This window comes from Engystomops pustulosus, chromosome 2 (genome assembly GCF_040894005.1).
Source record: "Engystomops pustulosus chromosome 2, aEngPut4.maternal, whole genome shotgun sequence".
NCBI classification, from domain to species: domain Eukaryota; kingdom Metazoa; phylum Chordata; class Amphibia; order Anura; family Leptodactylidae; genus Engystomops; species Engystomops pustulosus.
The window spans coordinates 136,860,983-136,875,472 of NC_092412.1; the positions used below are offsets into that span (position 1 = coordinate 136,860,983).

A 14,490-nucleotide genomic window follows, 5' to 3' on the forward strand; every position below is an offset into this window, starting at 1 on the left:
CTACTGGCGTGTGGAGTAGCTGCACCGTGTAGTTTTAGCTCTGACTACTCCACATCTCAGTAGCCTCTTTCAGAAATTTGCATATTAAGGTAATAAAATATTATAAAAGTAAAGGGCTATCTTACTATACATTAGATCAACATGCCACTGGATCTACATTAATAGGTAGATTTGTGATGGTAGGTTTCCTATAACTGTTTAACTGATTTAGGTTTATCTCCTTAATCAGGAATGATGATTCAGTATGGAGAGAGGTAATCTTTGGCCTCATTTTCTTATCTCTATGCTGTGTACAAGACATCAGTTAGACTGCTAGATACAGAGGAAATAAGGAGCAGAAAATTATTAACTGTTCTATACTGAAATTTAAAAAAACTCACTTTAATATGTTAAAATTTATAAGACTTAATGACTACTTTATAAAATACAGCATCCATAAGGTTATAACAGACCATGGGCCTAAGGGGTTAAACATTCAGCTTCTTGACATGTCTGTTTTAGTAATTATCTATCTATTATTACTGATGAATACATTGACAACTGGGTTGATAACATCTTGTACCTAACTGTAAACACAGTAGGCTGTGTGTATGCATAAATCAAACACCTTCTATCAACCCACAGTGTAATACAATCACCTAAATGCTCTGATCAATGTTTTTACAGTTGGCATGATGTCTTCCATGGTGAGATCACTGGGAAGTCTCTTCTCTTCATTACTATCATCTGCAGCGCCCTCTGCTGGTAAAAAGATCACAATTTTGTAACTAAATTTGATATTTACTTTTAACTAAAATAATTTCATAGTTAGAAGTGGATATTAGTAAAAGTAGAGTGTTGGCAAACATTTACAAAGTAAAAGGCAAAATAATCAGATTAGGTCATTATAAGCCTTTGTCGGAAAATATGACCATATAGTTTAGTTAGTTTTCTTCAATGATTTTTCATCAGACATTGGTTCCTGTCACACATACTGAATACTGGAAACATGTCACAGGCATTAGCAAGGATTGTGCAAAGTAAGTTGAAATATGTGTGCTAATTACACAAAATATTGGAAACAATGGGAGGGATTTATCATTGTGGCTTTTGTCTACGTTTGGCATTGTTATGGCGCAGTTTTGGAACAAATACTATTTTGAAATACTGTTTTTGCGACTTTCCATTGAGCCAAATGAACATAAGACATTGCAAAGTCACTTTGACATAGACCACAAGTGCCAAATTTATTATTCGCATAGAGTTCCACAAAACTGAACTGAAGTCATGTTTCGCGATTTGGCGCAAATTTCCGTTAAGGTGCAAGTTTTGGCGCAAATTTTCACCAGTCCCCACCATGGTGTATGTTGCGACTTTCGTTGTTGTATTTTTGCGACTTTTCATGCAAATGTACCAAGGGCCAAAGCCACTTTAATGAACCTGACAGCAGCGGACCCCAAAGATAGACATAGAACAGTCGTAAGGAGCCTTTCTAATGATAAATTCTCACCAAAAAATCTGCATAATGGTTTTCATAGCCTGCTTATAAACAATCAGGCAACCAGAAGTTGATATGGGTCCCAACCCTTGAATGGAAGCACAAATGAACCAAATAAACCACTACCAGTATGTTGTCAAAAAGCTTAATGGCTAAAAGGTCTCTCTCAGCTCCCTCATTCCCCCTCTCCCTCAGGAATGAAAGAGAGGTAAAGAGGGAGCTAAGGGAGACATTGGAGAAGAAGAAAAAGGCCTGTCACTTGGTGAGTCTGATTTAATAAAAGTATAAGCTATGAATTTTTCTTATTAAAACTGAATGGGGAAAAGTGAGAAGGCTACTGTGAGAACCTCTAATTAGGTTTAATGGTGAAAACCTGATGACCTGGTTCCTTTTATTTTTTTCTAACATAAATTTTTATTAACCCCTTATCGCTCTGCGCCTTACTGGTAAGGCGTAGAGTCCCGCGCCATACTAGTACGGTGCTTAGCCATTGCTGTTTCAGCTCTGCATCTGAGCTGAGCCGGCATGGGGAATCGTGGGACGTCAGTGGTAATCTACTGCTGACATACCTGTGTAACACCTGTGGTCGGAGCAAGCTCCTATCATGGGTGTTAATCCTTTAAACTTTGGCCCTGGGCTTTATGAATATTATACCCCCCTAACTTTCTACATGTGGTTCTAGAATATTCTTGGGGAATGGAGGATGTATCTTTTCTGCCTGCTTTCAATCTGAAGTTTCATTACCTTTGGAGGACATTATACAGTCCTGAAATGGCTCTTGTGTACATGTGTATTGAGAGAAGGAAGAGATGTACAAGGATTTAATGGGTGATGGTCCTATTGAATATAAACTGACTGAAGTTAATGTCGGGGTTTGGGGCCTGAACTCAGCACAGACCCAAACTTTGGGGTTTGGACCCGCTCAACATTGGATGCTAGTATTATCATACATTACATCAACTTTATATTGATTGGTTATAGCCAATCAGTTTTACACTTTACAGAATCAACCTTCTCTGTTGGATGGTAATTATTCTGCATAGTCTGACATATGTTTAGGTATCTGACAGATGGCACGACTTCATGGAGATGATGTTTGGATTTGTCTCCCGCTCTGGTTCATGGATCTGTTTTTCCTCTTTCCATATGGAATGTGTCGAGTTCAAGAGTTATCATTTATTTTTAGCTTAAAACCATGACATGGTTTTGGGATCTTTAACTCACAAAATTGTTCCCTGAATGGCCCCTCAACTGCAATAAGCAATGAACATTTTTTGAATACATTAGTTCAACTTTGTGTAAGAAGTGTGTATAGTAACATATCAGTAGTGACTACGAGGCACGTTCCATAAGACAGTGATTACAGCAGACTATTACACAACTTCCTGAGTTTCATATGGTCTCTAATAACCCTTTTTTCAGGCAGTTGTATCTCATTCCCTAACCTCAAGTTACTTTCACTCTCTATAAACTAACCCCAAATGTTAACCCCTCCTGCCTTTGTAATCCCTCAGCACATGATATCATCATACTACCGGCCTATGACCACTGTGTCACCCCTTCTTCCTCATAGATTTCAACCTCTTGGGACCCCTATTGTTTTATCTGACTATGTTATTACTCTATAATGTCGTATTTTGTTTCTTATTTGCCAAAAAATAAAAATAATATTATTTATGTACTCACCATCTGCTTGAGGTTTTGGTTTAAGCCTTAAAGATGCCCGAAATCTTGTACGATCATTAAAGCTCCAGCTTTTCTGCACTTTGGTGGGACTGGGAGTTTCTGCAGTCAGGTCCGGCCCAGGAGAAGTCCGCTCTGGAGGAGCCAGGTACTGTTTGCTCCGTGTGGTCTGTTTTGTTGCCCCACTTCCTCTTATGCGATCTTTTAATCCTGCCTTATTACTGAGAGACAGGAGCGGAAAACACAGTCCATGAGATGAACAAAGTGAAAACCATCACAGAGCGGGAAAGGAAGTGGTAGGTGAGGGAAGCAAAACAGGTTTGAGGGATAAAGGAACCAGTGCAAGGGTTGAGAAGAAGACAGGTTGGGAGACATAAAGTTATATTGTATTCTGTCTATGAAGCTATTACATCTTGTCTAAGGTAAATCCCTAATTCCCAACTAGAAGAAACTGCAAATCAGGAATCCATGCAATATTCAACTACAGAAAATAAAACAAATTATTCAACATGGTTAAAAAATGTGTATAAAATGTTTGTAGATATTAATAAAATTGGTTTGTGCTTTAGTTTAAATAGCCAAAGTAAAGAGACAAATATAGTCAAATTAAATAATTTTTCTCACCATGTTGAGTATTCATGCTAAGAGCTGTCTATTAAGCCAATAGACTTCCCACATTCCATATTATCCAAAACCCAAAGACAGAGTAGACACTGCAGCTTCAACTATAAAGCACCTGAAATATGGCACCCTTTTCTCCAGGAGTAGTCCTCTCCGGTGTGTACAACATAGTTCAGAACCACATGCTACTAAAACGGATCCTACACACCTCATTCCCCTACTGCTCGCCTTCACACCTCATTCCTCTACAGCGATCCTTGGAAATAATCTGCATGCAAATGTATCTTAGCGATACTCTTAAACACTTGTCTGCCATGCAGGATTTTTTTATATTCTCATGGCAGTGAAGGGGTTTAAGAAATGTATCAGTTCCTTGTTAATGTAAACCCTTTGAAGGTCAGCGAAATGCAAACTTAAAATTTTCCCATCCATTCATGTATGGTTTCTTCTGGCCCTCAAAGGGTTTTGGGGGCAGATACTATTAAATGTAACAAAAAAAATTAAGGCTGCTGTGTATTAGGACAAATGGATAGCTAGCTCCAGATAAAATCAGGACACTCAATCCACTTTTACATACCCCGTCCTGTGGAAGAATTGAAAGTATAACAAATCATCTGTCTATGGAGGATATTATGTATTTAATTATGTTTCTGGGTGTGATAGACAAGTGACTTTCTTCAGTGTATTTCCCGTCCAAACACTGGAAGAATCTCTCCAGCAGCTGGGAATATGTAAATGTCTATGAGTCTCTGTCATGACATTTCATGCACTCTTATTATCTTAATACACAGAAAAGCTCAAGGGATTTCTCCATATAGGTTAGGCACAAGTCTTGTAACGGAGACCTTATTTTTGGTAAAGCAGGCTGGGCTGCTGTCTGCACAATTCAGACACATGCATACAGATCGTCCCATTGCAATAAGTAAATACCTGGGCTTCCAACCAGCGTACAGGCGAAAGAAACTCCGCTTATTACTGTAAAGAGGCCATGGATTACGGTTACACAATGAGTAGTCTGACAAATAAAGACAACTATGGCTAAAATAATTTATACTTAATGCACCAGTTCTGACCATACAACATTTACTTTCAGGGGTACAGGAGAAAGGCAGACATTCTATGCAAAACTACATTGTGTGATTTGTACCCCAACACTGCTGTTTCCTGTACCTACAAGCTTAATAAGAAGCATGGAGGAAAAAGAAGAATCCAACAAAAGAAAATCAGCCTAGGAAAGAGATGTAGCCCTGTGCTGAGATTCCACATATCTATAGAAGTCAAAGGTAAAAAACAAGGGGTTGCAAAGTGAAGTTAGTGATGATAGTTTGGGAGAAAATATAAGTGACAGTCACAAATATGATACTGACAGGTACAAACAAACAGAGTGGACTAAACACTTCAGAGTCAGAGGGGCTGGCAAGAATGTCTGCATGTATCTGCAATGCCCACCACATACAGTACATGTATTCATGTATATTAAAGGGAAATACATCCTTACTTGGTAGATTAAGTAACTCAATATATCCCACGTAGGGAGAAAATAAGCCATCAAAAATGTAAATAGAGGCATTTACATTAATCAGAGAACCTGGGAATGGTGGTAATGACTATGGTGTTGAGTTGTCCACGTCATGTATGATGACATACTGTGCTTGTACAGGAGGACACAATATATTCAGTACTACAATTTAGTTGAGCGAATATATAATTTACAAAATTATAAGAATATATAATTTGAGTAGGTCCAAAAATTGAATGGCTAATTTAGATGGCACTCATACAACACGCATACTTCGCAAACACATGCATTGCCCTGCCCTGTTGCAGGCCCCTCTGCCCTGGCAGACACTTTGACGAACACTAGGCTTGGTAACAGTGGCAGGGGCCCCTACCTTTCCCCAGCACAGAAAGGGGGTGCTGCAGATTTCAGAGCAGGGGAGACTGGGTGATATCGAGGAGACCCCTGACAGTGCCTAACCCCTCCATTTCGGGTACGGGTTCGATGCCACGTATCAAACAAAAGAAGCAGCTCTCTGAAGGGGTCAAATATACAATAGCAGATTACACATTTGAAGGAGGAGAGGAATGGAGTCATACTCTTACAATAGTGCCTCTCTATGGCATTTGTTTTTCAGATACATTGGCCCACATTTACTAAGGGCCGTGCGCCAAGACTTTGTGGGGCACGCTGCACTAGGCAACACAAATTAGGAGGCGTTCCGGAGCTCATTCCGGCCGAGCACCAGATTTATCATGCAAAGTCACACATAAGTGCTTAGCAAGCCCTATGTTAAGAGAGAACTCTGTCGGGCCAGTGCAGGGAGCGCCGGAGTCATGATTTCTGGTGCATGTCCTTCATGAATCTTGTGAACTCTGCATTATACACAGGCAAACCCACTTTTAGTGCAGTTTGCACTACTCTTAGTAAATGTGCCCCATTGTGCACTGTTTTGAGATTCCAGTTTTTTGGTGTTTTTACACTTGCCTCCGACCAAAGCAGTACCTAATATACTAGCATATTAGGTACTGCTTTGGTTGGAGGCAAGTGTGAAAACACCAAAAAACTGGAATCTCAAAACACTAACATGTTAAAAAAAATAAGCATATAAGACTTCTATGCATTTGCAAGGGGTACTAAAATTATTGGCCCCACATATGTCAGAGTCCTTGCTTTATTTATTTATGTAGAGCTTTTAATACACCTGGCTAAAAGATGCACCCATGTTTAGAATACAGATAATAAAGGACAATAATGGCCACTTTTAAAGCGGTTGTGCAAAATTAAATAAAAGTGTGGCAAAGGTAGGAGATTCTATAAAACAAATACAGAAGTTGTACGGAAAGTACAACTTCTGTATTTGTTTTATAGAATCTCCTGCCTTTGCCACACTTTTATTTAATTTTTAAATCTTAAATGTTAAATCTTGTCCTGCTCCATTGCCAATGCAGTACCGATCAAGTAACTGTGGTGGGAGCACAGAAGTGACAGTGGTGGGGCTGCACACCTTTGGCATCATATTTTCCTTTTTGTATTTATAAAGAGACTAATATTTTACCAATAGGGGTGTATTAAAAATCTACCCTTTGTTCCAGGGTCGGTAAATAAGAGCTCTCCTTTGCCATTTAAAACTGCCTTGCAGGCATGTGGAGTCTTACAGCCATTGGTGCTCTACTGGGGGTTTCTGGGAAATATGTAAATATGTTTTCTAGGATGGGATAAGGAAAACCTTTTGTTGCAGGCATTTTACATAGATTGCCGTTCAATGCTTATCTGTTACTAAAATCTATATAAAACTCAGATGGCCAACACCGTCCTAAAGTGAAGGTAGAAGGTAGGGTGGAGTAGAGTGCTTGTGCATGGGAGATATAAACGGACATCAGATACCATGTAACCAGTGTTAGGGAACCTCCCAAAGTCACAACTCTGAAAGTAGAAGAAGCTGCAATTTGGAAATAATGATTTGTAAATACATGACAAGAAAATCTCAGTTCAAAAAGTTCATCCTATTTTACTAAATGAACTTGGCATGCTTTTAATGAATGCTCTCATTGTGATTTTGTATCATTCAATGCTTTGGTCCCATTTCTATTTGATCTTGGTAAAACCTTTTAAGTACAGGGTAATGCTCACAAAGCATACAAGGCCTCCACTCACATAGTTCCACACGTTTGCCTTTTGGCTTCACCTCCTCACGCTGGGCAGACAAGCAGCTAGGATAGTAGTAGGAGTATTTGACGCCTTGTGCTATATGTGGCAGGAGATGGGGTAGGCAGGATGGTGGAGGCCTCCTCCTCACCCCTATAACTGGCCCTGCATAGACAGTCGCCACTGTCAAAATGTGGAGTTGGCCTTATCCAAGGCCATCTTGTTTCTAAGGGGCAATATGGCTAGATTTATGGGAAATGTTCTTCACTCAGGTAAATTTTAAACATGTAACTGAAGAAATGTATAGATACAGCAGATTAATTTAATTAAATATGAATGCCCAGAGAAGGAACAGACTTTCAAGGAAATCTACCATCGAAATCAAGCATGATAAACCAGGGACACTAACTCATAGATCCAGATACAGTGACTATGGTAATCCATTGCCTCCTTTGTTTTAAAGATAACTTTTAAATTATGCAAATGAGCCAGAAGTGCTCTGGGGGCGTTAACAGAACCTCTCCGAGCTGTAGCTTCACAGGCTAATTACACTACAGGAGCATTTCCTCCTCTCACTGTGTGCGAGTGCAGCATGAAGAGGGAAGGGAAAGTGCCAAGGTAGCAGAGGAAATGGAGACAGACCTTTTCTGGCTCATTAGCATAATTTTAAACGTTTATTTAGAAAGAGGAAGGCCATAGATAACACCATGGTGGCTTAGTGGTTAGCATTACAGCCTTGCAGTTCATGTCCCAGGGTCAACATCAGCAAAGAGTTTGTATGTTCTCTCAATGTTTGCGTGAGTTTCCTCCTGTTTCCTCCCACACTCCAAATATACTGGTAGGTTGGGGACAGGGTCCAGTTTGGCAAGCTGTGTGCGCTATATAAATAAAGGAATTATTATTAATATAAGATGATTACCGCAATCAAAGTACCTGGATCTATGGGTAAGTGCCCTGGATTTTGATGGTAGATTTCCTTTAATCATGGCCCAAGATTGGATGACATAAGATTCACGTGGGATATATTTATTAAAGGGTCAGAATATTTCTGGTATAAATAGATATATTTTGTATACGTAATTAAGCACCTGTTCACAGTTTGTGATAAACCCAATTAATGATAATCAATAATTGTTGGTAGATTTCCTTTGCTACTAGAAATGATACACCCAACGGTTAAGTGGGATATAGTTGCTAGAATCTGCTAAAAAATGGATGACTTTTAAGGACACACAGAACAATAAAATCCTGAAGTGTCAACCCACACAGGGGTATCTCATGTCATGTGTCCCTGCATGGGTCAATATGTAGTGCTTATGTTTCACCTACTAAAGCCATCCTTTTTAAGGGGATTCTGGCATCTTTTTTTATATTTTCAATTTTCTATTTTTTAATGATGTATTGTGTATATTTACTGCAAGAAGTGACCAGAGAGCAGTGAGATTACCGAATCCCCAGTGATGGAATATTGATGGGTTAATGAGGTGAGTATAGGTTGTTTTTTGTTTGTTTTTTCTATTTCAGCCTATTCTCTGCACAAGGCTGCATTTTCGTAGTTCCCAGAAAACAACTATAATGTCCAAGATACCAATTAATGTATCAAAAAATCGGTGCTGATGAGTTCAACTATATTTCTACATAGCAGCAGTATATGCTCTGAGATTTTGCTAATTGCATAGAGATTTATACAGCAATTATTGCAAACAATAAGAGCTATAGAAATCTGTATGCAGTAAGACACCCCTGGTGGTTCTGCATAGGACACATGACATGCTGGGCATTCTCCCACCAGGAATCCTCTTACATTTATACCACATTCACCACAGCTACTATTTGGGAGCTGAAAATAATGAAAATTGATTATCTTTTAGGAAATTAGATGTTAGCACCTCTTACTGTTCTCCCTCAAACACTCGATGGTCTTAAGGACTGTGCTGTCAGATGAGTTTACAATACTAAGACATAGACTCAGCTTTCAGCATATACAGAGGTCTAATGTGCTGAGCTGTGGTCCTAAGTGCAAATATTTGGGGACCATTTTAAATAGCATTTCATGGGGTTGCTCTTGTGCTAAGCTGTTTAGTATTTTATTTACTCTACATGCAACCAAAGGGGAAAGACTTTTACAGTAAAATTATTTAAACTTGTGTATAATCTAGGTCACATACCCATAGAAACATACCCTTTGAAACTAATTCGTATCACCAGATATTGTAGGCACTCACTACATAGCAGGACATCATTTGACTTGTAAAAGATAATCCATGATAAATTATCATATGTAGTGAATATAATGTTTGCCTCATTCACTGGTTTGTAGTTTGCCAGTACATAAAAATTTTTTATGCTTTGTGGAGGGGTGATACTGAGGTCACAATAAATAGAAAATGATATTTCAAAACTGGAACCAAACATTATTGGGGGCCATACTGAGTATAGAGGCTCCCCTTCGCATAGCTTTTTTAATGTTTTTTGATGCCAGAAAGGTAATTTGTGTTGTTAAAATACATAGGTCTGATGGACATTGTTATAAATCGAGAAGACAAGTTGGGATCTATTTCAAACTAACTGGCATAAGTAGGATAAATGGAAGCAATGTTGTTGGAAGGCTTACTGTGATATACGGTAACTGTATGCTAGCTTCTTAAATAAATTGCACATAAAGATTCAAAGTTCTTATACTGGCAGTCATCCTCCACCACAGACCATCACATTTTTTTTACTGTTTACTTACCGGAAGTATGTGTTTTGATACCCATCTTACAGCAGCGTGTAGTTTACATAGTCCTGTAAACAGTTTAGAAAACAACTTGCAGTGCTATGATATAGAAGAGGAAGGGTTGTCTTTTCTTCCTGTGAAACATCCTGTTCAAGTAATTGTTAAAGACAACTGAAGACCTTTCATTTGTGTAAAAACAAACTTCTGCAGTTGTATTATAGACACTGACGTAAGTACATATACATAACCCTGACACTTCACAAGAATGGTCTTATACAACTCACCTGAAAGATGGCAGGATACTGTCATAGTAATACCATGTAGCTGTGAGGTAAGAACGACTCACATCTGTTGAGTACAGACGCCAAGCAGCCTAAAAGACAATGTATGGTTTTGTCATTGCAAATAAATTGGGATCATGCAAAATTGCACAAAATACATAGGGGCACATGTATAATTTATCTTTCTTTTTTGCAACATTTGGGGGTATAGTGGTGATGCTCTCAAAAAGAGGGAAATATATTGGATTTACAAGCTGGGCACATCGAAACCCAAAGGGTTAAATGAGATGCCAGAAACCATACTCCATTAAGATGTCAGGTATGCCATATTCTCTATATCTTATTCTATATTGAGGTCCATTGTTTAGTAATAGCAGAAAGAAGAAAGCAACATACCGATACACATGATATACAGATACTAATATCATCATAATAATTGCCACTGCTAGCTGCTATTGGTATACTAATTAAATTCACCTTCGCTAGTCTCATAAAGTTTCGGTCACTGCTATAGACAGGTTCTGCCAATACAACAATACTGTATACATGTACTGTATATATATTGTTTATATATTTAAAAGAAATTTATACAGAAGCTGTACATGTATTTATATCTCATAAGATCTTAAAAGATTTATTCTCATGTATAAACCAATTGTTTTGCATATAATTCAACATTGCTGTCAATCATAATGACATCAGCAATGTTGACATCACAAAGTGCCCCTCCCACCTACTCCTGTTTTTCACTCCAGTTTACATTTAAACGTTTGTATTGCCAGTAACTTTGTATGAACTGATTACGGACCCGGTTCAGGCGAAATGCATATTTGTTTTCATCATTGCTAATCTTTAAAAAATAAAAACATCCCTATCAATCAGCTTGCTGTCAGAATTAGAAGATTTTTTGTCATCCGACCAGTGGATACTGAGTGTCCTTTTAAATGTCACCATAGTCAAGTTTTCTCCAGTGTTCCCTAAGTTACCACTTCATTTCAAATGTTTATTTGTAAATTTTGCACAAAAGTCATAGATTGTAGCGCCAAATACACTTGGTCCTCACCATGTATAAGAAACTGCCTGTAGTAGATTGCAGCATTTTGCTTTTTTTAAGAAATACCGTATATACTTGAGTATAAGCCGACCTGAGTATAAGCCAAGGCACCTAATTTTACCACCAAAAACTAGGAAAACCTATTGACTTGAATAGAAGCCTAGGCTGGGAAATGCACCCTTCATATATCCCCATCCCCATTTAGTATATTGCATGCCAGCCCCCTTTTAGTATATAACCAACCAGCCCCCTAGAGAATATAGCCTGCCAGTCCCCAGTATGCCGAGCACATAAAAAAAATAAACTGAGTACTCGCCTTTCCAACGCGGGCAGGTCCTCTTCTTACTTAATGCGCACAACCTATGATGTCTGCAGGAGCACATGAAGTAAGAAGAGGACCTATCCAGGGAGTTGGAATGGTGAGTACTCAGTTTATTTTTTTATATACACCAGTATAAGAATTAAAAACTCGGTTTATACTCAAGTGTATATGGTAGTTGCAATTTAACTTAAGAAATCCATAATTTAAGATACAATCTAAGATACATCTGACCTGCAGAAAAGCAAGAAAAAAAAGCAGGAATACTATCCCAGGCTCATGATACATGTGTCCCTTATACTCCTTATACTGCTTTGCTAATAATTTATAACATCCAAAACTTTCCATGGTAATATTCATGTGCATTAGGATCTCACTAATAGCTCATGATTATTAATCCATTAGTATGTTTCTCACCTCTTCATGTATCCCTCATTTATGAACTGTACAATAATTATACAACTTAGAACATTTACATTGGAACTAAATGTAAGTGATATTAATAGGATGAATGGTGTTGAACACTGTTGTGACAAATTGTATTGGATAATGCTGAAACTGCTTTTATTTCAATGGAAATGTGACTTTGCTAGAATTTTTGGTCTTGATATTGCAATACAATATGACAGAAAGAGAATCAATGTTTCCTCTTATTCAGCAGTTCTAAGAGTCTAGGGACTTTTCCCCTAAAATGGTGAGGCAGGCTTTTATAAAAGAATTTAGTTCCAGCAAGCAAGGCTGCTTAATCTATGGACTTGTCACTAGCATATTTGGCTGTGAACTGTAATTTTCCATGCAAGTGTCATAAAAGAAATAGCGGCTAAACTGATAACCTGATTTAGAGATGCAAGCCTGAAATCAGGGTCTAAAAACATAACATCTTATCAGCCTAAATTAGAAATATGACCAGCTGTATGTAAGATTAGTAAACCACGAGCTCCTGGGTTTGGAGTAGTGAAAAAAAATTCTTTCCCACGCTGGTATTTTAGAAAAAAACCCTGCTAATATGGGCTACGAGATTTAGTATCACAAAATTCTACGTATAGTCTACACCAAATTCATTTTAGATCTATGAATATGTTGCACCACAATTCATTTTTACTTTACTGCATACATTTTAACAAAAAATCACATTTATTAACAAAAAAATGTTGGTGTACAGTGTCTATACTTCCTGTGACAATGATGATCTCCTGTCATAGAAACATGTGTTTTGCGCATGTCAGAGCATACTATTGTTTTCTATACCTTTCTGAGCCATTTTTTAAAACTTTTTTATTGAGAAGATGTAAAACATATACATTACACTGAACAGTCAATGTCAGAAATAGTAAAAAAGAATAAAACAATACTGGTCACAGTTAGAAATACAGTATAATACATATTGGTAACATTCATGCATCCCATTTTCAGCTTAATCCTGGATGCAGCTGCTGGAGAAATAAACATTAAACTTTAAGCGCTGAATATGCAAATTAGCTTCAGAGGTTACTAGGGGCGTGGAGTAGCCTGAGACAACTCCAGGGGCGAATGCGACTCCACGACCCCAGTAGCCGCTTCATATCCTCCGCCCCGCTCGTGTTTTTAAAGTTACTCCCCGTCCCTGGCAGTAACAGAGCTCTGTGCAAGTGCAGCAGCACCGGGTCTGGACTCAGCCACCTTTGGGCTATCATTTTCCTTGCCTGGTACAAGGCAAGGAAATATATAGAGACCGTTCTGGCCCAGTTAGTCACTGGCAGCTCCTCCAGATACCCCAGAAGACAATGCAGCGGGTAGATGGTATCATAACCTGGTATATACCTCCTATGTAAGTTAAAACTCTGTTCCAGAATCTACCCAGAGATACAGAAGTACAGAACATGTGCAGATGATCAGCCGGAACCCAGGGGAAACCTAGGACAGACATAATCAGCTCTAACTTCTATCCGACACAGGAAGGATGGGGTTCTATATACCCTGTGTAAAAGAAAGAGCTGCGATGACCTCAGGGCCTCACTGGTTAACATCTTGAGGACAGATGAAAGAATATACTCCCACTGTTCGTCTGTTATTGTCCCTAAGTCATCCTCCCACTTCTGCTTGCTCAATATTGGGAATCATTTAAAGTAGGCATCAATCAAGTGGGTATATAATAACGAGATTAACCCGCTAGTACTTCCTTTCTGGGCTATGAGGAAGTTAACAGGGAATGTGTCTTTTGTGGTTTTCCCTAATCATCTGAGCTAGCGGTTCCACCGCCAGGGCAAATATCAGGGGTGAAAGTGGGCACCCCTGCCTAGTTTCCCTATGTACGTCAAAGGGTTAGGAGAGTATACCATTAGTTCGAATTCTGGCTGAAGGGATGGTGCAAAGGATCCTGACCCATTTCCTGAAATTGGGCTCTAGGCCCATACTTTCCAGGACCACCCATAGGTATTTACACTTGACACTATGAAATGCTTTCGCCGCGTCAAGAGAGAACACCACCTTTCTCCCAACATTCTGAGGTTGCATCTGCAGGTTCAGGAGCAACCTGCGTAAAGTGATAGCTTTGGACCTCTCCACGATGACTCCCATGAGCCACCTCACCAACACAGGGGTTTGACGTCAACTGGGATTAGTGAAATTAGAATTCCTTTTTTGATGTGAAAATAGGTGGGAAGTAAATAATCGTCTGCAGCTTGCATTTACCAATATGTCTTTAGCTGCTT

At 38.8% G+C, this 14,490-nt stretch overlaps 1 protein-coding gene across 6 annotated transcripts in view; it reads right to left on the reverse strand.

Moving 5' to 3' along the window:
• The window catches only part of KCNQ4 (potassium voltage-gated channel subfamily Q member 4), a 169,260-nt gene that overhangs the window by 30,665 nt on the left and 124,105 nt on the right, over nt 1–14,490 (reverse strand). For 2 of the 6 annotated variants that reach the window (XM_072136630.1, XM_072136635.1), the window contains exons 8-11: nt 10,431–10,519; nt 5,674–5,814; nt 3,164–3,381; nt 639–741 (exon numbers count right to left, since the gene is read on the reverse strand). In XM_072136630.1, coding sequence (XP_071992731.1) covers nt 639–741; nt 3,164–3,381; nt 5,674–5,814; nt 10,431–10,519 — 551 coding nt within the window. Of the gene's footprint in view, nt 1–638; nt 742–3,163; nt 3,382–4,711; nt 4,757–5,673; nt 5,815–10,430; nt 10,520–14,490 lie in introns of all 6 variants that reach the window. The other 4 variants (XM_072136632.1, XM_072136631.1, XM_072136634.1 and 1 more) reach the window with 4 other exon arrangements.